Source organism: Pyxicephalus adspersus, chromosome 6 (assembly GCF_032062135.1).
Source record: "Pyxicephalus adspersus chromosome 6, UCB_Pads_2.0, whole genome shotgun sequence".
Classification (NCBI taxonomy): Eukaryota; Metazoa; Chordata; class Amphibia; order Anura; family Pyxicephalidae; genus Pyxicephalus; species Pyxicephalus adspersus.
The window spans coordinates 54,246,845-54,273,929 of NC_092863.1; the positions used below are offsets into that span (position 1 = coordinate 54,246,845).

The 27,085-nt window shown below is 36.3% G+C and overlaps 1 protein-coding gene across 17 annotated transcripts in view; it reads right to left on the reverse strand.

Annotated features, from left to right (window-relative positions):
* PITPNM2 (phosphatidylinositol transfer protein membrane associated 2) overlaps window positions 1-27,085 on the reverse strand; it is a 160,435-nt gene that overhangs the window by 82,420 nt on the left and 50,930 nt on the right. For all 17 annotated transcript variants that reach the window (XM_072415803.1, XM_072415805.1, XM_072415810.1 and 14 more), the window contains one exon: window positions 2,779-2,958. In XM_072415803.1, coding sequence (XP_072271904.1) covers window positions 2,779-2,856 — 78 coding nt within the window. In that variant the 5' untranslated portion in view covers window positions 2,857-2,958. The remainder of the gene's footprint in view (window positions 1-2,778; window positions 2,959-27,085) is intronic.

Genomic DNA, 27,085 nt, shown 5'->3' on the forward strand with positions numbered 1-27,085 from the left:
TAAAATCATGTGATATGTAAGCCCTGCGCTGTCCTAGAACACTGTCAGCCCAGACTGGTGTGATGTTGCACCTTCATGTGATTGGGTACATAACAGTGTGGGCTCATAGAAAGTAGGAAAGAAAATGCTGGACATCCTTTAGGTCTGAAGAAGAAAGACCTCAACCTTGAGGAGGACTTTCTGTAAGCTAATGTTCCAAAGCTGAAGTGACTAAAGAAAAAAAGGGATTTATTTTGTCTTTTTTTTTTTTTACTGTAGCTAATATGGCATAATACACTTTTACCAGTGTTCACAATTGTAGAGTTTGGCTTTAAACGCAAAACTTTACCAAAGTCACAAAAATACTATGTACATTGCAAATACTGAACTCTCTTTTACAGAACCATAGTTGTGTGGCTGTAAACTTAGAATAATAAATTAATTTCTGTAATGAGAATAAAAGTATAAACATGGTATGTAATCTGGAAGCCCAAATCAGCAATGCAGCTAGCTTTTTCAGGTCGACGATTGAAGACCCTACACTTCTCTTTTGATAGGTCTACTTAAAGATACTCTTCCGAATGTTACACGGTCACAGTGAAGATGTAGAGATGATTCATGGAAATATGACAGGAAAATATAGCACACCGCTAATGAAAGACTCAACGCCCAGCATTTTTGTTGTCTAATAGGAATCATGTGAGTCTGACAGAGAACCATGTCTGGTTCTTGCACAGAACACAATACAGACTGTGAAAAATATATCCAATGTGTACTAGGAAGGTCCCTTCCAAAAAATGTGGGTTGTGCAAGGTGATGGCCACAGCTAACACATATTACATCAGCCAGCTGAAACATTAAAACCTCTGCAGGTATGCAGTGACAAATACTACACAAGAGTGGTCCAAGACTGACAATCAGTGGGCAGAAGCATAGTCACTTAAGCATCAAAACTAAGTTTGACCTGGTCATTTGAATTACGGTTTTCTTTTAGATCATGGTAAAAAGCCATGGAGAGTGTACATCATTTACCTGGGGAAAAGATGGCAGCAGAATGCACTAAGGTAAGAAGGAAGGCAGGCAGAGGCAGTGTGACTTGAAGGGTCAGCTACCACCTTCTTGGAAGTACATACCACAGGACAACTTCAGAAGTCTTGTGGAGAGCATGCCTTGATGGGTCAGAATTGTTTTGACAGCACAAGGGGGATCTACAGAAACTATATCACTCAGGGGACAATAAAAAAAACATAAAAGGAGAGACACAAACAACACAGCTATTTGGCATCAGATCAATCCCTTAGCCTTGAAAATGGACAGCATCAATGAGTATTTATCAATAGTAACCTGTATGGGTTCCTGGTAAAGGTACCATTTACAGATTAAACTAAGCAATACGAAAGCACTGTACTTGCACAATTATTCCTCAGTAATAGGATAAAATAATAATTCCACAGTAATAGAAGCTGGTAGATAATACCTGTGCACAAAACACCCTCTCCTTTACTGCTTCCACATCTATTTGTAGGAAAGTCCAAGACTCTCACATTTTGTGCTGTGGCTAACTCTTCCCATTCCTATCATCAGAGAGTCAAAAACTCAAAGCTTTCACTCTCACTTTAGAACCAGTGTTCTGCATCTGTTACCTTGGAAACGTGGCTATATCAGCACCGGGTTTAGTTTAGGACAATACTTGCTGTATACCCTGCACATCGGTTTGCAGCGCATACACTGATGTCACCCGTAACTATGGAGCCTACAGCTGAGACCCACTTTTGCCCTTTCCACTGTAATGTGCATCCTTCATGCATGATACAAGATGATTTTAATCCAATTAGCAGTGGGAGATGATGTGCAGTATTCTATGTTGGTAATAATCACTGAATTGTTCCAGCCACTGCATAGGCAATGTGATATAAACCCATGCTACCAATTTATAAAAAAAAAAGGCTGAAATAGACTTATTTAATAATTTTTGGAAAACACTGACACCTAATGAACACTTGCTTTAACTACAAAATATTGGGGAGGAACTTTTCATTATGATTCACTGCATAAATATTTCATTTTAGTTTAATATAATTAAATACCAGCATTGCTAATGCCATTTTCTGGTCCACATATTCCTTGTGTAATCGTATTCTAACATTTAATTAGCCTGTTTTCAGTGAGCCCGCACTGTTTCTGAAATCCTGTAAGACTTTGACATTGTATGACCAGAATATAAAAAACACTGCAAGGTTTGTTTTATCAGTTCAGCTTCAACACTAGCAGGTAGTGATGAGGGCCAGGATCTATAATGCACAACACAAGTAATATTTTACATATAAAACTTAATTTACAAGCCATACAAAAATTCTCTACTCCAAATATTACCCACCAAGGGCATTTATAGGCAGTTTTGACCACATAAACCCAGTAGGTGAGTATCAAAATGTAGATGTTGTTAATTCAAGTTAGATGAGTGATGACTTTTGCTGTGAAGGTAAACTTTAATAAAAACATGTTGTATCACTGAATCACAATATGTTTGTGCATATATGCGCAATACCTCTGTTTTTCTTAAAGATCTTTATGGATGTGACCATATTAGATTATTACATAAACAGGCTGAGGTCACTGCTAATACTAGACATACATTATGCAATATAATTAAAAGATTAGACCTTCTGTTTAAAAAAAAAAAAAAAAAAAGATTCATGACACGCACAGCGCCCTTGAGAACTTGAGAACTAGAAAGTTAGCAACATGTTGTCTTAGAAGTAGTAAGCATTCCACATAAAGAAAATAAGAGACAAATACCTGGATCATGTACAGCTGTGCAATCCGGTACTCCTCCACTGTCATGGGAAGTGGGATGCGATATTCCTTAATCAGCATCTTGAAGTAATCTCTGCCCTTCCAAAGCCGTCAGAATCAGTCACCCAAGAAACTCCACTTACGGGGTTTTAAATGACTGCCAGGGAAGTCATTTGGGGAAACCTGAAACATCAAGGCATATGACAAAGTTATTTTTCCATCTGTCTTGTAGTGAGAAACTTATCACCCCTCTTCATATTCCACTCAAGAGAAACAAGTAAACCTGAGTGACAGCATTAACCTTTTCAGTACTTGGTGCTGAAATCACAGACAGTCACATGTTGGATGACCGCAGGGCAACAGTAAGTCACAACACAAGGGTCACTGATGATAGTGTGAATATAAAAAAAAATAATGCTAAACTCCAATTACTTTTTTTATTGCTAAGAACAGGAGAAATAAAATGTAAAATGTTACCAACTGAATTGCTCCTGGTAAAAAATAAGCCACACTTGCAAAACTCTAAAAGCCCGTTAGCTGCAGGCCTGTAAATATAGTGATGTATCAGTAGTGAAGAATAGTTATTGTCAGTGGCAATACTGGTCAACAAAACAGAATTTAGCAGAATGTACCAGCTCAAAGTCAGAGGAAAAAGCCATTATAAAATTGTTTTTGTAATCATGGAGGGATAATCACTAAGTCACTATGCTCTTACTGGGGGAATCAATAACTTTGACATTTGGCATCTGTATACAGACTGAATGATTTCCAAAGGCCCAGTGTCATGACTGTCAGTCACAAGAGCAGCACTGAAGTCCACTTTAAAAAATATAATATTTGGTTGTATTAAAGTAGACAGATGACATCTTATATTGTTCGTATGTTGGCTTATCAGGAAAATTTATATTACATATTAACAACTTCATAGCAGGTAAATAAGCATTTGAACTCATTAATAAATTTGTGCAAATGCATACTGTGGTTTTGGAAGAAGCCAGAGTTGTTTGTTAAGTAGCCATATAAATAAGATGATATTTTCTGGTGTGTACAAGAGGAAGAATCAAGGTCAAATAAAACAGGGTATACACTTAGGTAAATGGTAGGTAAAAGGAAGAAAAAAATGGGCTTCAGAAAGAAAATAAAATGTAAACTAAAAGCCATATTTCTTTAACGGAAAGCCGCCTCAGACAGAGGTCCACTCACCACTATGCAGAATAAACATATAGTTAGTTACATCTTCTGACCAATATCTTAGGACTGTGGTTACCTTTATTATCAACTGTTGAAAATCATTTTGTAAATGGTAATCTTTCATGAAACAAACCAGAACCTGCTTAAAGGTCAATGAAGGTGGGGTCCCCTTATTTTTGCTACCATGTTTATTATCAAAACAAACTCTAGTCGAAGCTAAAAATTAAGCCATAAGGTACACAACAGAGCATACCCTTCCTGTTCATTTCTTTTTCATCACACTGCAATTATCACAAATCCAGGGCTATACTTTTTTTAACATCTGTTCCATCCATCCTTAGGAGCCAGGAGGAGGTTTTCACAGGGTCCAGAAATCAGAGGAAAGCGGCATGTCAATGCAACGAGATAGGGACATATTTATATATATATATATATATATATATATATATATATATATATATATATATATATATATGCCTTTATCTTTCCCATTTAATATAAACTAAACCCTCTCTACTGTGTAAACAGTAAACTTTGGGCAACCTGAAACTTGCTCTATATATCCACCCCCCTTTGCTGAACTTTTCTCCCAATAGTTTTTTCTTAACTTTTGTTATCGGTTGCATTCTGTAATTGACAATATATACTATACTACTACTCATTTGTATTAGGTCAAAGCTTGTGCAGGCCCATACTATAGCTTTTTTGAAAACCTATCACAAAAAATTGCAAGCTGTCAAATACCATTTTCTCTGTATACTGGCTAGAAGAATGACATGATCATTGTATTCTGATACAAGGGAGATGTGATACATCATTTAGTGGTATACTAGGGCAGCACAAATACATTTTAGCTCAAATTTACTTTAATCCTAAAACACCTACAAGAAATTACCCTGTCAGTATGGGTCTAACAGTCCCCTTTAAAGCTAATATTAACATAAAATGGAAAGTATATTAGGAAAAGTAATGTCTATTTTCATAAGTAAGGCAGTTTAATAGCTCAAAAATCTATCTATCTATATTGGCAACAAAGTTGAACATTTAAAATAACATACATATACCATAAATACATATTAGCTCAAACATGTATACCATAGCTACACACTTCCATTCTATTTAAAATGGACAAAGGTTTTCATGCTGTACATTTTTCTTATGTATTTATCATATCCTGAAGCTGTGCTAGCGGCTGGACTATAATTTATTAAGGTATAGATATGATTTGGGTTCTCACACAATACCAAAGGAGGATTCCAGCTCCCTCATCATCAAGATCTCAGATTTACCAACAGCTGACAACGCATTTGAGAGAGGTGGACTAAAAACTACCTTGTGATATCTCAGAGGCAGTAAGGTAAACAAGAAGGAAGACAGGGATCTCTTTATGGACTCACTTTAGTGGACATTTAATATTGGCAGAACCAGAATACAATGTATCTACTGAATGAGAAGATATGTGGATAAATAGTGGCAACAGCAACTCTGCCAGGCAATTACAAAATACATTTTTTGTAAGTCAGCTTTATGGTAAAAATACCAAAACTGTAAATTATTGTAATAAATTGTAAAAAAATGAATACAAAAAAAAATTAGCTGTGAAACCTTGCAAAGCAATGCTATTTACTATATACCGGATACAAACCTGATCAACATCAACTTTTTCCTGACAGAATTTCCGGTATTATTTCAGGAGCCTCCTTTTCCAGTAATGAAGCCACATGTAAGAGACTAATTATATTTTACCATCTATCCATGTCTAGTGGAATTGATTATAGCACAAAAAGCATTTTTGGTTCCGATACGATGGTTAACCAGTTGAAAAAAAAAAAACTTTACCAAGCAGTTTTTGATCAATATTTTGTCCTAAGTACGATAGTAAATTACACTCCTCCTGCAGTGTTTAATCAATGGTACACTCAATGATGTTACAATAGTCATTGCAGCCCACGTGGCTCTTATGGGGCCTGAAGGGTGAAGGGGGTCACATTAAAGTTCTGTAGAGGGAATTTACACAGAAAATGTGTGAATGTAATAAAATGTTGATGTGGCCATACACTGTAGTTATGTCACTGGGTACAGATATGATATAAAGATTTTGCATAAAAGGTGACCCAATAAATGAATAAACTATAAAATACTTGTTTTCTTCCTGTTTCCCCCTTGTCCTTGTTCATCTCTTGCAGCCTTTCTGAAGCCACTTCATGTCTATATGCATGGACTCCAGCAATGGCCGCATGGTTTCTTGGTGACACCAGCGGACCATGCCTAGATAAAGTATGCTAAAATGGTTACCTGAAGTCTTCATCTGGGGCTCCAATGAGAGGACAAGACACAGGAAGGATTAACATGGTGGGGTCACCAGGTATTATTTTACCAATAGTGGCAGATTTAAATATGTTGGAAAAAAACCTAAAAAATTACATTACCATGTAAAAGTTTATATAATACACATATACAGAAAGGGTATCATAGGCCATTTTTTTTTGCTTCAGGCTAGTTCAACTAGTAAAGTCAGGTGGAAAAGTGATCACAAGCAAAAGCTATAATTTGAATCCCTGCATTTTAAAAATATTAATAATAAAACAAAAAGCATATTCCTACATGTTTAGATAATTAAAGGGGAACAGAGACTTAGTTCTTCCTCACAGAGGGGGGTTTATGACGCCATTAAAATGTGGTTACATTAGAAGAATAAATATAAAATATCCATGTAAGACATAAAACTATTAAATCAAGCAGCTGATTTCTGTTTATTTCATTACATACCCCAAATGGGCACAAGAGTGCCGTGAATAACAATCAGTTTACAGATTACAGCCAATTACAGCAGACTAAGGTAATCAGGGTTCTGATTATTATGGGATAGAGTACAAACCTGTAATATATACTGGGTTTAATAAAATGATTTTAGCTGTGTTACCGTTTTGTGGAAATCTACGATTTACCTTATACAAGCTTATACTCCCTGTATACTGAAAAGAATAATGAGAAATATTGTTATTGCTGACCTCCTGGGAGTATTGAAGCCATAGTCAGCCAGATATGTAGTGTCCTTAGGATGACCCAAAAAAAAAGAAAACATGCAGATTACAAAGTGAGAAGTGATTTATTTGTCTTTATTCAAGGTCAGATTATTAAAAGTATAATCAGCATATGCAAAACTATAGCTTTGGCAACTTTTCTTTAACATAAGTTCTGTTTTTAACTCAACACTCCCAAAACAAAACATTCCTTATGCTACCATTCCTTCTTGTGGGAACACCAAAATCTTTTTTAATAAGCTCTAGGTTGGTCACCAGATTTGGGTGCTTGGGACTTGAAATTGGCCACTTGAGGACTGCACAATGAGACAAATAGGTAAAGGTCAGGCACTCCACTATACCCAGATGTACTAGGTATTTTATACATGGTGTATTAGGATGCGGTTGTTTTCTTTTGTCTTGTTGGGCTCACATGCAAATACAGTGCTTTGGAACGCAGAAGTAACAGACGCTGAAGACATTAGAGAACATTTCATTTTTTATAAATAGAGAATATTTCATGCACAGCAATTAGGTAGGGCCTCTGTACTGTCAGCTTCAAGCTTCTGTCTCTGCAATCAATATTCTTGCTGGAGACTTTAAATAGCCCAGGAGCTGCTTCACTGCCCATACTATTCTTATCCTAAAACAATGCTTTCACAATACCAATGGATCAATACTAAGGTAGGACTGCATGACTGCATGCTACTATTAAGCCCAGGAACATGTTTTTCCGAAAGAGACACTGTCACCATCATTGTTTTAATTGTGAAACACAACTTCCGGCAAATGGCATACGTTTAAATGTTCATGTAATGTAAACTGACATCTAATAGCAATAGCAATTCACAATGATATAAATTTAGGTATATAACAAATACCCAATAAGTTATAAATGATGTCATATTATTATACCCTTCTTCAGCCTTGGCCATTAGGTCCTACAGTGTATGTCATTATTTTATCTTCTCTGTCCAGCTAACTTTGTAGAGTGCTGAAGAAAAATGTTGGTGCCCCATACATCAACTCAAATAATAAAAATAAAAAAATTAAAATGTAAAAACCGTGCAAAAAAAAAAAAAAAGAAAAAAAAAAAGGAGATGTTGTTTTTAGGACCTTAATGATATGTCCACATTTAGATCCACACTCTTTGATCAATGTGAAATGTGCTAATTGGTTAATTATCTGTAAATACAGTAATTTCAAAGCTATTTGAATGAAAGCTATAAACAGCTAATAAATTATGAGTAAGTAACCCCATAAGTATTTCTAGCCTAATTGGTTCTTCCTGACTGTTCTCGGAAGGCCTGATTAAATGTATACCAATGCTGAGGATAAAACAGCAGTGTTCAAGCTTGAAATGAGGATGATATTGGTTCTGGGGTAAATAAGTAACTTGCAAACACATAACTTTTTGCTCATAGAGGTTTTTGGACCCTTAAGAATTTCCTGACAGTCAGGCAGTCAGTTATCACCTAATACTACCCAGGATATATTGCAACTGTGCTAAAGTTACAGTGTATACCTGCACAATACAAACAACACACATAGTAAAGCTACGTACACACGTCAGATTTTTATCGCCCGATAATCGGCATCGGCCAATTATCGGGCGAAAATCTGCCGACGACCGACCTGCCGGATCCACGGACGAAGGACGACAGCCGATCGTAATGAAAGTGAAGGGGAGAGCGCGCAGCGGGGTGCCGCTCCGTCGCTCTCCCCCTCCCCTCTCCATAGAGCATGAACGGTGCTGCACAGCATGTACATGTACACAGTATGTACAGCACCGTTCATGCATCGTGCACTCCCTTGTCATTGGAAAGGATCGTGAAAGATCCTTTCCAACGACAAAAATTGGCAGTGTGTACGCAGCTTAAGATCCCTATTTCCTGCGTGAGCTGATAACATAGTGTCTCTGTTGTACTGATCCTAATTTCCACAGAATGTACCAAAACATAAAATGTCAGTTTGGGGAATTCTGAACCTTTAAGTGAATCAGCATTCTTGCTAACCTAAGATGTGCAGAAAATGCCAAAACTAATGATTTTACAATCATAAAAGCATTATGTGGACTGCTGCTGCTGAGGTCTTCTTTTTAAAATGTCAATTCCCTGGCTATAACGTTGATGCTGCAGTTTCAAAGCTTTCTAGGTCAAGGACCAGGAACAAGTATAAAAATATGTAAGTGACATTTCTTAACATTCATTCAATGCATTCTTGGTCTGTAAATCAAAAGTCTTAATGCCAGACAGTCAGGGCACTAGCATTTTCAGTAGGAGGTCAGCAGCACCCATATTTGTCTCAGTACAGGTAGTCCCTGGGTTACATACGAGATAGGGACTGTAGGTTTGTTCTTAAGTTGAATTTGTATGTAAGTCGGAACAGATACATTATTACACACCACATCAAGCAGTAGTTGTATGTTACGGTGCTTTGCTAGCAGATAGGAATAGTTGACAAAAGAAACAGGCAAAGCTTCAGGTTTACCCTAGCATTGCATTGTTTTCAGGGTACACTGCTTTCAATGGATGCTGGGCAGAATGTAATCACTGTGTACATGCACATTATTTATAGCATTTGTGAAGTGGATGCCTAGGAACCTAAGTAGCAGCAGCAGTGATGGTGGACAAGAAGCGCTAGAGCAGAGCACACACTACGATGAGCATCCCTCTCTACTTATTGAGTGGTAAAGTACCTGCCATTCATATTCCTATACTGCACGCCACACAGAACACATTTATGTACCTGTTACAGGAGTAGAAGTCTTATGCATATACAAAAACAATCTTTGGATATAGGTTTGATGTTAGTAATAACTAAGCACAGATTTAAAAAGGATATGTTCTCTCTTTTTTAGCAGAATATGCACATAATAAAATAGCAGATAAACAGCATGGAAAAAAAATATTTGAATAATTCCTATGCATTGCAAATTACCTTAAACTCCACACACTCAAATGTCTTCACAGCATAAAATTAGCATGCCACAGATGGATGGGCCTTTAAACCTCAGTTGTGTGAAAAAAGTATACCCTCTTCCATTTCCGACTTTTTGTGTATATGAACATGACATATCGTACTGTGTTATTATCTATTTACAAAGACTAAGTCAAAACAGAATCAGTATGTAAAAAATAAATATACCCTTAACACTTAATAGGGTAAGTAGCAACAAAGGTGCTGCTACTCAAATACATTTGATTAACTGATCTGTTGGCAGTTTGATGGTCTGAAACATTCAGGTGTTTGTTAACACAATGCCAAGGTGAAAAGACATCAGCGAGCAATTGTTGCTGCTCAAAAATCTAGGATGGGTTATACAGTGATAAAAAGTGGAAAACATTCAAGACAACTGCCAATCTTCCAAGGAGTGGGCATACCAGCTATTTCAGCCCAGGGTCAGATCATACAATGCTGAAAGAAATTGCAAAAAACCCAAGAGCTACATCTCAGATCTCACAAGCCTCTTTTAGCATGTTAAATGTTAAAGTTCATGACAGTACAATTAGAAAAAGACTAGTAAGTTGTTTGGAAGGCTTGTCAAGAAAAAAAACTTTTCTCTTAAAAAGAATATGGCAGCATGGCTTGAGTTTGCCAGATAACATCAAAGCAAAACACAGGACTTTTGGAACAATGGTCTTAGGACAGACAAAACCAAATTAGAGATAGTTGCCCATATCAGCATAAACGCCTTCTGCCAACTGAGGTTGAGGGGTGATGATTTGAGCTTGTTTTGCAGCTGCAGGATAAGGGCACCTTGCATGCAATTAGTCATTCATAAACCCCTCTGTATACCAAAGTATTTTAAATTTAAAATTAGCCTAAACTGGGTCATGCAATGGCATAATAATCCCAAGCATGCCAGGAAAATCTAAAACAGAAAGGTGTTGCAGTAGCCCAGTTAAAGTCCAGACCTTAACCCTCATAACAGTAGCGGGAGATGCTTGCAATCATCAATGCCCCAAAGAAGAGTGGGCCAAAACTCCTCTACAACAATGTGAAAGACTGATAAGTCAACAAAAACCAATTTTAGGTTGTTCCTGTTTAAGATGAATCCACAAGCTATTGAATTGTTTTTTCCATACACTGCTTCTCCATTGCAGCTTTATTTTTGTTAAATAAGTCACAGTGGAATCTATTGTGTGTTTTACATTTGAGGCTGGATTAAAATAATGTTAGAACCTGCTAAGGACCAAGTAAATGTTTTGATATGTCCTTATATGTAAAATCTTAGAATTGTTTGAATTGAAAGAGAGAGTATTTTTTTTCTAATGATTGTGCATAAATTTGTGCTCCATGGAGGACAAGGAAGGGTACCACAGAACCTAAAAAGAACTCCTAAACTTCAAGCCTGAAAAGGCTGTGATAATCAATTAAAAAAAAAAAAATAGAAGGAAAAAAATGAAAAGTATTTATAAACATGTAACCCGTGATCTGACAAAATGCAATCAAGCTGAGAATATGCTTTAATTAAGGAGTAAAAACATGCCCTCTGCCTGCTTGTGGTCGGGGTAGCCATTGCCAACATCTGGCAGGAAAAAGCCTATTTAAAGTTTTCTGGGAAGAATCACCGTTTCCAAGCACCCAAAATACTGTCATGGAGATAAATAGTAAAAAAAAAAAGAGCGGAGATTATACAGCTTAATCTTTTTTCCATTAATAGATATGATTTGACGTCACATGTGCAATACAGAAGCTAAGCGTTGCACGGAGTGGAATGAAGCTGGAAACTGTGGACTCTATACTGGCTGTCGGAAATCTTGTTATCATTTGCAGAACAGTCAAAGGCCGCCAAAGGAGATTTATAAAATAGCCTTAACCTGGAGATATAATGCACACGTGATTCCTAAAACAGCACAAGGCATATCAACAAACATGCTTTTTGAGAAGTGTCCCTGCTTTTAAACAACACCTACCATTAATTATATTAAAAGAATATCTAGAGTTCAAATGACAAATAATAATATTTGCATCAGGCAATTCAGCTTGAAAAAAAGGGGAAACCAATAGTGACTTGTGCAAATATATTCCAGCTGATTTATTATATCGAGTGAAGTCCAAATTTCTGAGTGATACTTCTTACTGGTAATCCAAGCTGAAGATAACCAGGTATTAGACTTGGAAGTGCCACAACTATTTTAAGATAAATAAAATTTGTAATACTGCTAAGTTTCATAAAAAGTAAACCTAACTTAATTTTGTTTCGAACATGTGAAGGTACTAAATACAGGAAAATTGGTGCAGTGCCATTAACAAGCCTAAGTTACACTTGATACTTAGAGCTATGTTTGACAAATATATAAAACTCATAAAAGAAAATGCCTAAACAAGGATCTGCATTACAGAAATATCAGATATCATTTTGTTAAAAGCTGTACATTTAAGATGTTTAAAAAAAAGGATTTGAAATGACATTATTATGGTAAGGATTGCATGCAGTTTTGGTAATTGGGTTTACATAAACCTTAATTTTTTTCCAAAGTTGTAACACTACTGAGATTGAGCACACAAACACCTATATTATCTTTCAAATTAAATCCTGTGTCCTTCTGGAGACCTCTTATATCCCAAGCCAGGATCATGTGGTTGGTTAGCACAAAATGTTCACTAAATGTTACAAAATACTTACTAGAAATATTGACTAGCCAATGTAGTGATTATCAAACTGCACTGCAGAGAATTCAACGTTTGAACACACATATCAGAAACAGCACCTAAATATTCAACTCCTCTCAAAAAAATGATGCACCTTGTTTCCTGGGATTGTAAATTCTTCACAATGTAAAAAAAAACAAAAAAAAAAAAAACAACTGTACATTTCTTACAATATAAAAAACCTACATTATTTAGGAAAGTAAAAAAACTACTATATATGAGATAAATAGAAACAGAAAAAGAACAGTAAGCATGCTTGATGAAAAAGGTCTGCTTACACTCCTATAAATATGTCCCTATCTGTACAGTGTAAAGGTTATAGAGCCACTCAATGAGACAGCAGAATGTATATTCAACAAAAATAGCACTATATAAATGACAATACCGCATATAGGGAAAAACAGCATACTGCTGTTGTAATGGTGTATGTTGTAGTGTCATTTCCAGTGCATGTTTTGTGTGTACAGTTGCTTGTGTCCATTTGTGAGCAGTAAAAAAAAAAAAAAAAAAAAAAAAGTCTGCATGCCAAAGTATTTATATACGCAACTATATCCTACAGGGTGTTTACTCTGCAGGCAATGAAAAGCTTGCAGTGATTTTTTTGCTAGAGCATAGATCAGCATCTACCTATTTTAGTAAGCTGCTCACGTCATTATGATGAGCATAGCTGATGACAGCCTGAATGACAAACCAAAACATGTTTATTGAAAAGAAACTTTAAATGAAACCACAGATATAGACATTCTAGGCTGGCAGTGATATAACAGCATGTAAAGGTTATAAGCCCCATTATTATTACACAGATATTCCAAAAATGCACACTTGTAATGACGGACTGGCTAACATAAAGAACAATGTGAGAGCGGAATGGCCAGCATGCAGAAATTGAAGTTAAAGTAGTCAGTGATCTCACTATTTACTGGGGACCACAAGTTGTCACCCGAAGCTGACAGGGCTCACAATTTGTCACTTCAAAGGCAATGACACTGTTACAATGAGTTATTTGTAGGAGCGGTATGCAACAAATCATTATAAACCAAAGCGAGAATGAGTAGCATTACTGCTAGAGGTCAAGACTTCCATGCTGTGCCCACTACAGAAATAAAAGGGCCAATAATACGGTATTCTAGACTATTTTGGAAAATTGATTTAAAAAAACAAAAAAATGAACAATACTTTACTTTGTCTGAGTCTCAGATTATGTTCTATGTGGTACAAGTGCTTTTCTGCAGCACAGAATGAGTTAATGAAATTAACCAAATGCATGCTGATAAGCCCAACAATACCAATTATTACACATGAAAGGTAATAACTACATATGCTTTAAATGCTTATTCGTACTGGCAAACGTGTTAGCAATTCTGAACCCTCCATTCTAGTGCTAAACACACAATACAGTACAGGAGATTAATTACAGGATAATATGCTAAATTGGGTCTCCCTGGGATGATCTGCACTGGATGAGACATATCTAATTGCTTCAAGCAGCAGTGGGATTTATATGCAGTCAGAGAGAAGATTGCTGGCAAATAGGTGGCACTAGATGCCAGCCTAGACAATTTAAATGGACCCATCCTTTTACAAGAATGAGTGCATGGGACAAACACTACATGAAGACAAAAAATGGCTTGGTTTACCTCCACTGTTCTAAGTGACTGGATGCAATCTTCTGAAAGACATTTAACTGCTTTTAAAGCAATAATAGAGTAAATCCAATAGTTACCAATATGTCAACATAAAGCAAATCAATATTAGGTGATCCTAAATTTTAAATGACCCTAAACTTAGCATATGAAACAGCTCTTTAATATGTAAAACTAAATTTTCTTTTTACTAGAAGTACATAATCATTGGAGTAACAACCATTTCTTTAAAAACAAAACATAAAATTAAACCATTTTAGAGGCATATAGACAATATAACATTCATTTTTGTCCTCTGAACCTATAAATATATATAATGGTAAATATTACTAGTCACAAAAGTGTTAAAGTGGTCCGGAATTCAAACATTACATTTATGTATGTCGTTTTTTTATCAACTGTAGCAAAAACACAAACACACCACTCTGGTGGTTGTTTTGTAGGAAAAAGTAAATTCGTAAGACTAAAACATGAACCCCTTACTAAAACCAATCTATTGGGAGTTAGTAGGGGGGGGAAATAGGCTCCCATTGTTGGTCAGAGGAAAGCATCCCCAAACCTATACAAGGTTGGATAGAATACCACCTTTATAGACAACTAAAAACATCATCAGGGTCATTAGGCTTTAGCTCTACAGAATATCCATTATGTTCTTTCCCTGTCTTAGAATATAATTTTTACAATAAACTTTAAAAGCATCTATAGTCAAAACCTATTTTTTGGGAAGGTTAGAGAGATTTTTCCTAACCCTAGTTACAGGGATGTTCTACGTACGGGCAGGAAGTGAGGGAAAAGTCTTCAACAGGGAAACAGACAACAAAAAATGCTGATAGGTTAGCGTTCCCGTATCAATTTTCTAAGATTGAAAAATGTCAGTCTTTATATTCCTAGGACAAAGAGTGGAGGAAATCTTTTTACCACAATACCAGACATAGCAAAAGCTGACAGGGGTTCCAAACATCCCCCATACTATCCAAACATGAAAGAATGTGATAAGATACACTAAGTGGCTCTAAAAATGTTATATAATGTCTATTTAATGATCAGCTACATCATTTACTGGTAGGATATTTTTAAACAAACTTTTTCCTTCACCCTATTGAGCCCTAAGTAAAATGATTATACTTTTTGTATACATCTTTCGACATTGTTCTGGTTCAACCACAAAATCACTTCAGAGTTCTCACCTGCCCCTTTTAGCCGGACGCACCACACGGCTGTTTTACTGGTGGTTACTGAAGAGTTGGGTCACAATACACGGGGCTGACACCCACCTAAAATTTCTTCCCAACCAGCTTTAAAAAAATTTCTGGGTTTAACACCGCACTTTTTCTTCTAGTAACATTAAAGGGTGATCTACACACACACAAACACAAATTTGTGTCCTAAATGGATGAAATTATGTATATTGAATAATCTTTTCTGCCCATTTAAGGTTTTTGTTATATCAAGTCAATGGTTTTCATAATGTGAGAAATACTCAGATTTCTCAAAAAGAATGCACTATTTGCACATCAACCCACTTGCTAACTTAAAACTCATTACCATCATGGAAATATTTCTCACAAAAACATTACATATGTAAACCAGATGTTGCTACAGAATGCCAGGAATTAACCAATCCGGTGACTTCACTAAACAAAAAATACTGCATTAGGTAAACAATTCCAAAAGCAATGTGCTTTCAAAGGGATTAGCCTAAAGGACTATTAATTATGGTAATGGAAAGAGCCATAAAACATTGTGATTGTGAATGCTCAGCACTAAATCTGTTTTGTGTAATGTAGTTAGTGCCTGTGCAGAAAAGAGAATTTGCAGTCCCCCCTGATCTTCTAAGCACACAAAAAAAAAAAGACACAGATAGTTAAGGAAGAGGTAAAGGATCAGATTAACTCCACAGGACAATACCTGCATTGGAAAGCTTGCTGTTCTATGCTCATGCCAAGGTAAAACTTACGGGACCTATTGGTGATGACTCCAAAATGCAATGTTCAAACCTTCCACAAGCACCAAACAAATAAAATATAAAAATAACAAAAGATGAGGCAGTCAGGTGGTAACTCTCCACGGAGAACCACAATAGAAGCAATCGTCAGAACAACTAAAAAAGGAAGTGACATTTCAAAGGAACAAAACCTTTCTATGGATAGATGTAGATCTAACTGGGGTGATACTTTGCGTAGACCTGGCCCCTCTAGGGAGGCAGAATCCTATCATACACAGACACAAGATGGTCAGATGACAAAGCATTCCTCTAGAAATAAACACTTACTAGGGCCAAACCTAATCTTCCTTAGATTTACAATATCTATTTTAAGTTACCAATGTTCTAAATTTTAATAAATATGGAAAAATCAATTATACCTCGCATTATCACCCCTTCTGGAAAAACAACGTGTTTCCTATTTATAGTGTTCTTCTGATTTAGAAAAGCTGGGAATAAATCTAATAAAATGGGAGATTTAAAAAGACAGACTGCTAAATTCCCGAAACGCAACCAGTTTATGTTTTTTATCTACTTTTAGTCATTAGACATCATGTATGAAAATTAGAAGATCTCAAGCTGGATACATTCTCAAATTATTGTGCCAGTCTAACAAAGCAGAATGTATGAGACAAAATACCATAAACTAAATCACCATGTAGCTGCAATCAGATTAGATGGGATGGTTCCAGTTGTAGAATAACTTAAAACGATTTAAATACACAGAACCGAATGTATCTGTTCCACTTTACAATAGCCAGTAACAAAATGCATGCAACTGGGACACTGAACTACTTTCCTGGTTCTAGTTCACTGAACATGCAAAATAAAAGCTACATCTCAGAACACAAAAATGAAAAATGATAATAGTGGTATACAGGGACTATTGGGCAGAAGAGTATGAGTGATTAGCACCCTTTTTTTAAAGCTCTGGTTCCTAAATTCAATCCATCTTGGACTATGTCCCTAGCCACATACTGGTATGTTAACCATCCGTCATCCATTAATATTGGCCCAACATATATATGAATGTGGTAAGAATATTTCATAGTGAGCTGCTTCAGTAGATAAAGTTTAATATAAATATAATAATAATAATAATGTAATATGTATGAGCTATATAAATACTGGAAAAAAAAAAAACAATAATTTGGGCTAAGGTAACAACAAAAGCAGTGAGCTCAGCTTTTGTGTATAAGGTTAAAAGTGGAATCTAGGTGGAATCCTTAACTGCAAATACACAGTGCAATAAATCACATTGGCACATGCAAACACAAACAATGGAAGAGGTCATTTGTTAATATGCTCTCCTTGAAAGGTTGTTGTCTTTTCAAACTGTAAATGTATCATAGTAACATGGAAGCTGAATTGCTGTCACTGGCATGTGTGGCTACATTGCTGCCATGATGGGGCAATATAGGATATCTCTGTAACATCTTTTTTTACATGAAAGTATTTTGCATCAGAAATAAAGCTCAAATTGGGCAAAAAGCTGAGTATTACGAAACTTAAAGGCCAGAATACGGATAAAGGCTGAAAGGCTGCGGGGTCAACTGATTGTAAGCTTCACCAGGCCATGAACTGCAGTGAATAATTTATTGCTCTATATAAAGCACTAAAGAAGACGTCAGTGGTACATACATGAATAATTGCAACAATAATGTAGAGTGTATATTTAGTAATATGTATGTAAACATTTGTATTCAGTGACATTATTCACCTACACTCCAAGGGACATGTAAAATGTAAACCAGCATTAAATGTAACTTGTTTGTGTCTAGAGTGTGATTGCTTGAATGCCCAGGTTTCAGCAAATAGATATTAGGTCAGTGTTTCCCAACCTTTTTAACATGGGGGGGCACTTAAAAATAACTTTCAGGTCTTCATGGATCAAAATATAATTGGTATCAGGGTAACTGGCCTGAGAGTCACACATTTCTTATTGAAACCTCTAAAGGATCCCTATGGTCCCACAGAACCCTGGTTGAGAAACTTTGATATATAATTTTCAGTTTTATTCCAATCATTTTTAGTAAATTTTAAACAAATATACAAATAAAAATGTACACATTATACACAGAAAGAAAAAAAAATAATATTGTCCTATTAGGACTTTTCTATTATTTCTTATAAAAATAGGTCAGTACATACCAATAAACAACAGTGCTATTACATAATAACCCTAAACCCCATTCTTTTTAGCCATCTAAAGAACAGTGAAAAAAGACAGGTAAGTGATTTAAGATTCTACCCAATATTAGGACATCCAAAAAGAATCTATTTACCTAAAATTAGCCATATATTTGTTGTGTTGTATTATATAACTTTGTGTCTAATCAATCCACCCATATGGGATGGTCTCTTTATTTTACAATCTTTACAATCAGTGGTAATTAAAAATTATAATCCTACTGTAATACAATTTTGGTTTAAAAATTTCAATTTAAATGGTGGCAATGCTATCATCATTATGAATAAATTATCTTTAAATAAATTGTGTTTATCTTTACATATAAAATTAACCCATAAATTGTGCGTAATTAAATCTGACCTTAACTCAATAGACCACAGAATAACAAAAACAATTAAGACATGACAAGACACATTAGGGAAAGGGAAAGTCGTACCGGATAAATTCCATTATTTTATTGTACTTAAATATTCTAAATAATTGACCACACTTTCTTCCATGGTTCCCATATCAGTTCAAATGTGTCTAAAGTATTCATAAGAATATGGGTCATTTTATCATTAGTCATAATACAATCCAATTTAGCTTTGAATGGGTACATTCGTATATTGGGGGATTTCCAAGATTTAGCTAGGGTGATGCGAGCTGCCAAAATCATAAATTTCAAAAGTATGATTTAAGACTTAGATGCTATTAGATCACATCTGCTAAATAACGCCATCTCTATGGTACCTTTTACCCTTCTTTCCATCACCCGCAACAGTTTATTGAAGATTTTATCCCAAAAGATTTGGGCAACAGGGCAGGACCACCACATATGTAATATTGTACCATTTGTACCACATCCTCATAAAGGAGATGTTGAGGGATGTTGGATATCCTTTCAGGAACAAAGTACCAACGAAACATAACCTTGTAATTAGCTTCAACTAAAGCTATATTTAATGATATTTCCAATAGTGAATAGGCCATGTCAATCCATTGCTCTCTGGTAAAAAATTTAGGTCTTTGTTCCAGGATTCCATGTGTTTCAACTTATTTATTTATTTATTATTTATTTATTATTTAGGTACCATATATTATTGAAATTTGCCCCTTCCTCTCCATCGCTGATCTACAAGATCTTTCAAAAGGTGTAAGGTTTAGGGGGGCGCTCAACTCGGTGGTATTTTGAATATACAAAGGATCTCATTTGTCTATATTGGATATGTTCTTTATTAGGAAGATCCTTTGTACTGATGAAATGTTCCAAACTTAACATATCACGTTTGGCTACAATATCATAAATAAACTCAAATCCATTGTTACACCACCAATAAAATTGTGTTCTATCTTCCCCTGGGGAAGATTTGGGGTAATTCCATAAGGGTGTAAGAAAGGCATATTCCGAGCACAAATTTGGTTTAAATTTAGTCTTATCCCACAGTATCAAAGAATGATTTAATGTTTGACATCTCCTATATTGTCTTAATTTCTTTGGGATCCACATTAAGGATGTTAGACTTCCTCTTGTGATAGCAGTCTCTTCAATTTCTACCCATTGCTGCCTAAAATCTCGCAAATTAGATTGTGAGAGTTGTGATATTTGGGCTGCTAGGTAATAATGCCTAAAGGATGGTACTCCCAAGCCACCTTGAGTATTAGAATTTTCAGTTTTATCATTCATGGTAAAGTGTTGGTAGACCATAGACAAAATCTACCGCAGTTGTGTCTGCCTGTCTTTGAGGCAACATACAAGTTCAGATTTTCACTTAAAAGGGTTTTCTGACTCTTTGTAAACCTCACTTTTTTACATTTCTGTCTATTAGATATTAGAATTGTGTGTAGGTCCCAGCCCTCGAGGATTGGAGTTGACCCCTGATCTATTTTCAATACTTGCTGGTATTTTTTCCCCAGTGGCCAGGTATTGTAACGACTATAGAAAACCAATCACAACTGTGCCTTTTCAGAAATCTATATATTCAGTCTGAAATAATTACAGTTCAGCAGGGCTATTTCTGAAAGACAAGTTTGCCCCTTTAATCAGCTCTCCTTGTCTTGTCAAAGTCTGATTCTTAAAACTGAGTCAGAGATAACATGTCACTTGAGGTCTGATAATTGCTGCACTGTCAACAGCCTGACCCAATGATGGATATACATAAAGGGACATTTAGCTAACAAATTAGCACCACATTTAGACTGCCTGTCACCCATCAAAGTATAAGTGACAGTTTTTGTATGTAATTGCTAAACCTGTGCCTGTAATACTGGGCAGCAAACTGTCAGGTTTGCACAGGTTTTTAAACAGATTTACCACTGGATGGACAGGAGACAGATTTGCAATAAATAAGACCATTCTAGTGACATTTAGGTAAAAATGGTGGTTTGGGGGGGGGGGGGGGATCATGCCTGAAGTCTCATTCTTCCTCTTCACTATTGCCAAAATGTGTGTTAGAATTATAAATGTCTTCAGGATTCCATGTGCAGAATAATTTACACCCCCGCCCTAGGTATGGGGCTTTGTTATTTAAGATTAGTATGCACACTTAAGAGCTGGGACCTCTCAACTCTTAAATTCAATGTTAAACTTAAAAAGGAGGGCAAATTTAAACATTGTGTACATAACTGAATGCAATTGTAATTATTTAGCACTGAACATTCAGATATTAAGGTGAGCTTAGTCTAGGTTCTCTTTTCAGTGTGTTTGGTACAAACAAATCATCATTTACAACCAAAAATACACAGCTCGGGAAGAAGCAGCACACAAAACATTGTGTTCAAAATATTGACTCACTGAGGAAAACAGACTGCATGGATCCTTGTGACCAAACACACCTCTGGTTGATTCAATTAAAGGATACAGGTCATTTCTATTACATATCACAATTTGGCAAATTGTTCAAAAAGCCTTCCATTTTTTTATTTCTTGTCAAATCATTATTATTCATATTAGAATTCTCTTACGAATAGAGAGGCTCCTTCCTGGAAATGAGATGGTTAAAATGTGCCAGCTGTGCCCCTGGCAGAGATGATAATTATCATGTGGAATAATTACAAGCTCCTAAATACACTAACCTTTCAGTGCCAGGAAGCATGCTGCAATGTTCCCCAGTAATACTGGAAAAACAAGGAGCTTTAAAGCAATTGGACACCGCTGAACAGGAGCAAGGAAATCAAAAAAGTGCTATTTCTTCTTTCAGGGCTATTCAAACAGACAGAACACATTCTTACCCAGCAGTAATTTCCCACTTAATCTCAGGGGCATGCTTGCTGAGCTGTTCAGATTAATTCTGCACAGAGCGGATGCACGCTTACTAGACAATAGGCCATAATCCCGCTGTTAGAAGGACAGAATAAAACCTCCTTATAGAAAGGAATATCAGCATTATAATTACAAGGGGGGAGGATAAGAGCGACCTTCCTAAAAGGCACCAAATTAGCATGATAGTAACTATTTAAGCCCCCTGAACAGTCACAGAGCTTTCTAAGGCCTCTGCTCTTCAGTCATCCAAAGACAACGAAGCATTGCTTATGTGCTATATTTAGTTTTTCGTATTTTTTTTTTTTACATCTTTCAGGCAGAACACAATGTTCACAGTTCAAAAGACCTAAAAAAAAAAAAAATATGCATGCCGCTGTTAACAGTACTCCCTGCAAGGTCACCCAGATGAGTCATACACCAGCGCTGTCAGGGATTGAAGCCGAATTACACTGGGTGAGTGGATATGCAGTCTGCAAAGACAGCAGCTGAAACCAAATACTTCTTTTATAAATGTAACATGTAAACCTATAAATCTGGGACCATACTGACAATATAAAACCTAGATTACACTGAAAAACACAGACGAGAGAGCAAAGAATTCTGTATAAGCATGATTTTCAAAAAAAAAAAAAAAAAAACAGAAAGACTTCAAAATAAAAGCAATCATCCCTAAAGGAAATTTGTACCAAATGTAGTAAGTGGGCTTCTAATATTGACCTATATCTAAAATGCATTTAGAAACACTTGAATTATTTGAAGGGAGCAGAGATATATCTTAACCACTGAAATATATTGCCACCTACAGGAGTACAATGCTAGGTACACACAAATAAACAAACAGCCTTTATGTGGCCATTACTGATGACCAAACCCCATGTTTGCAAGAGACATGTTCAGATAGCAACCAAGCAATGAAAGAATAAAAAAGGACACTTCAGTTGGGTGCAGCATCTCTTCAGTTACCCCAGAAGAAGAAGAATTTTATCCTTTTAAAAAAACATGTTTTCTAAAATAATTGAAGGACAAACAGAGATATTAATATATTGACATTCAAAAGCAGTATTGCAGAGGGGTGGGCTAAAAGAAAGAAAAATACGTCATCATACTTCCACCTGCAAGGCCTTACACCTAAAACCTGCATCTGATACCAGAAGGTTATTTGGTGAAACTTTGAGAGTATGAACAGATGGTGAACTAGAAAACGGGGGCTTGATAATAATTGTCTGGGAAGTACTTCCCTGCATTTGTGGAGTAGACCATACCCTTAAATGGGCTTCAGACTTTTGATATTATAGTCTTAAATAAAGACATGTCTAATCCATAAGAACATGGTCATCCCTTATAAGGTCTAATGTCTAAAGTTCTGATGCTAAAACTTCACCCACTGTTTGTGACTGAGAGGATGAAGCAAAGAACCAGTCTAAGAATAACTCCAGCAACTGTACACATAAATCTGGCCATCGCTTCTGCCAACCTGTTTGGTTCTTTAAAAGACAGGGATTACTTATCCAAGATGACCACAGGCTTTTTAAGCAAAGATAGTAAAGGCCCCACCACTGGAGAAGACCGTTTCTTTTTTTAAGAAAGGCTGCCTCAAAGGGATAGCATTATGGAAACATCTTAGAAAAGTAAAAACCTAGGTAGAATGTGGGCATTCATATAGTAAAAATAATCAAAAGAGTAAATGTCAGAGAAAAGTAGGTCACTAGAAAACAAAATGAGAAGAATGGAAAGCAGGGAGAAAAGGTACATAATCGTATAGTTGTACGTAGTGTTCTTCTGCAGAAAACAAAATGGTTAATATCCAAATGGTGGATTTCACTGTGTCTGTCAGTGTACAGAAAAGAAAATGTTGCTGCCTTCCTCTCAGGCTGAAATACTTTCCCAAGTCCCAAAGCAAGAACAAACATGTTGCACGGGAAGTCATGGTGAATTAGGAATCCCTGTTATGCATATATGTTCCTAGTCAGTAACTAGTATAGTATTAGTATTGATTGAGCCAAATCTGCATGACGACCAGGCTTTTTTTTTTTTTTTTTTTCAGAAGGACAAATAAACAATGCAAGGCTATGCTCAGTAATTTTTATTTGATTTTCTTATTACAGTCACATTAGTGTATGAGGATATGGTGGAGGAGAGGGTAAGAAGAAAAAATAAATAAATATCTTTGAATGGGAGATACATTAACTGCTAGTTATGCAGCTTTCATGTGTCAATGCCAATTCTTTTTTTAGTAATTATGTGTACCTGGAATGATCTAGCAGCCACAAGAAATCCTGCCAGTACCAGCCCAGTGGATAGAACGCTTCCTGGGAGGAAGAAGTGAAAGGAGGTTATGTAAATCCTGCAGATCAATTAACAGCCAAAAACGGACTGTCCAGCACACTGGTGCTGAAAAGCTATAAAGACGTGTACAGCTTGTTCCTTCCTGAAACAGACTGTATGGTGCAGGCTCTTCTCTCAGCTAAAACAAACAAACCAGCAAACTGTGACTGCACCAGATAAACAAATAAAAACCCTGCAGAACTGAATTTTTAATGGAAACGGTATATAAAGCTAACAGTATATATTCTAGAACCTGCTATAAGAAAGAGCTTTACAGCTAGGTCCATAAGTATTTGGACAGGGACAACTTTTTTTCTAATTTTGGTTCTGTACATTATCACAATTAATTTTAAATGAAACAACTCAGATGCAGTTGAACTGCAGACTTTCAATTCGACAATTGACTCAAAGGCTATTTCATGGGCTGGTGTGGGCGATTCCTTCGGTATCTCATTATCAATAAGCAGATAAAAGACCTGGAGTTGATTTGGGGGGGTGCTTGTATGTGGAAGATTTTGTGGAAGACAACATGGAGTCAAAGGAGCTCTCCATGCAGGTGAAACAAGCAATCCTTAAGGTGCAAAAACAGTAAAAAAAAAAAAAAAAAAACATCCGAGGAATTGCTACAATATTAGGAGTGGCAAAATCGACTGTTCTGTACATCACAAGAAAGAAGCAAAGCACTGGTGAACTCAGTAACACCAAAAGACCTGAACGTCCACGGAAGACAACAGTGGTGGATGATGGCAGAATCATTTCCATGGTGAAGAGAAACCCCTTCACAACAGCCAACCAAGTGAACAACACTCTCCAGGAGGTAGGCGTATCGATATCCAAGTCTGCCATAAAGAGAAGACTGCATGAAAGTAAATACAGAGGGTGCACTGCAAGGTGCAAGCCACTCATAAGCCTCAAGAATAGAAAGGCTAGATTGGACTTGCTCAAAAACATCTAAAAAAAGCCAGCACAGTTCTGGAAAAACATTCTTTGGACAGATGAAACCAAGATCAACCTTTACCAGAATGATGGCAAGAAAAAAGTATGGAGAAGGCTGACGTGGAACAGCTCATGATCCAAAGCATACCACATCATCTGTAAAACATGGCGGAGGCAGTGTGATGGCTTGGGCGTGCATGGCTGCCAGTGGCACTGGGACACTAGTGTTTATCCATGATGTGACACAGGACAGAAGCAGCCAAATGAATTCTGAGGTGTTCATAGACATACTGTCTGCTCAAATCCAGCTAAATGCAGTCACATTGATTGGGAGGCGTTTCATAATACAGATGGACAATGACACAAAACATACAGCCAAAGCAACCCAGGAGTTTAATAAAGCAAAGAAGTGGAATATTCCTAAATGGCCAAGTCGGTCACCTGATCTGAACCCAATTGAGCATGCATTTCACTTGTTGAAGACTAAACTTCGGACAGAAAGGCCCACAAACAAACAGCAACTGAAAGCCGCTGCAGTAAAGGCCTGGCAGAGCATTAAAAAGGAGGAAACCCAGCATCTGGTGATGTCCATGAGTTCAAGACTACAGGCTGTCATTGCCAGCAAAGGGTTTTCAACCAAGTATTAGAAGTTACCATTTGATTTTCAGCTTTTTAATTTGTCCAATTACTTTTGAGTCCCTGAAATGAAGTAATTGTTTTAAAAAAAGGCTTTAGTTCATCACATTTTTATGCAAACTTTTTGTTCAACACACTGAATTAAAGCTGAAAGTCTGCAGTTTCATTTAAAATGAATTGTGGTAATTCACACAGAACCAAATTTAGAAAAAAAAAAGTTGTCTCTGTCCAAATATTTATGGACCTAACTGTAAATTCACAAATACATCATACCATAAAGTGACTTGTTATGGAAAATCTCATGTCATCCCTGGTTTTGTAACATTTGCAGGAGGTAAATAATTTGCATTAGTAGTATTCTTGTTTGAATACAAAAATTAAATAAGTCAAATGAAGGTCTGTGTCATATAATTTCCAAAAAAATAAAGCTTTAGTTATTGAGGAATGGAGCTAGCAAGAGAATGACCACCTTCAGCAGCTATTTATATTATCCAATGCTCATGACAATGGCACAACAGTGATTTGTAGATGTTCAGAGAAGTACAGTATAGTCAGCTACAGCATTAAGGTTAATGTCACACTTGCATGTTGAAGTTGGCAGTCACAAGACCAATATAGAGAAGACAGCAGAGAGAAGAAACATCTGTGTGAATGTGTTGTTGGATTTATAACCAGTGACTTACATTGCTAAGGGTTTTCACCAGAAATGCCTCTCTGCCCAACAACTGGTGATGGAGTGACACACTGAAAGCAGGTGAGTGCTCTCCCAGTGTTTTCTAGCTAGTTTGTTTTTGCTCAACTCAGTAGATGGCTAGAAACTGACAAATAAAAACTGGGAGATCTGAGGCTGCTACAAAGTGTAACATAGCCATATGGCAGTGAAGAAAAATGATGTACAAAGTTCAGTCTGCTGGTAATGGTTATATAGTTTTGGTCATCTGTTTTCAGGCACATACCAAAGTGCTAAGCAATCATTCCATGGGCCTAAAATAGATCTAAACCAATCACGTAAATGTTATATAATCTTTATTAGGACATTATCAATCCTTTCAATCTACAGGTTCATTTGAAAGAAATTAGGTGATTCTGCCATGAAGGTCCTTGTTGAGATTCTTCTCGTCATTGGGTCTATGTTACACTGCTATGTGCTTCTAGTAGAGACTATAAATTGTCATGTTGATGCTTGTAGTACAGACATTCACTATAACAGACATTATCACCACCTGTACACCTGCCCTGAGCACTGACATATCAACTGCTGCTGAAGAACATGCATGCAAACAGGAAGTGGCTGAACAAAGGCTAGAGGAGATGATAAAAAATGTTAACATTGTAACATACACATTGCAAATTCAGCTAATTTGTATGATAGCTGGAAAATAAATGTTCAAACGATCAAATCAGGGATGGTAATGAAAACTTTACAAATGGCCCCACATTGGATGGTACAGATGCAAGTAATGGCCGGAATTTTAGTAGCCG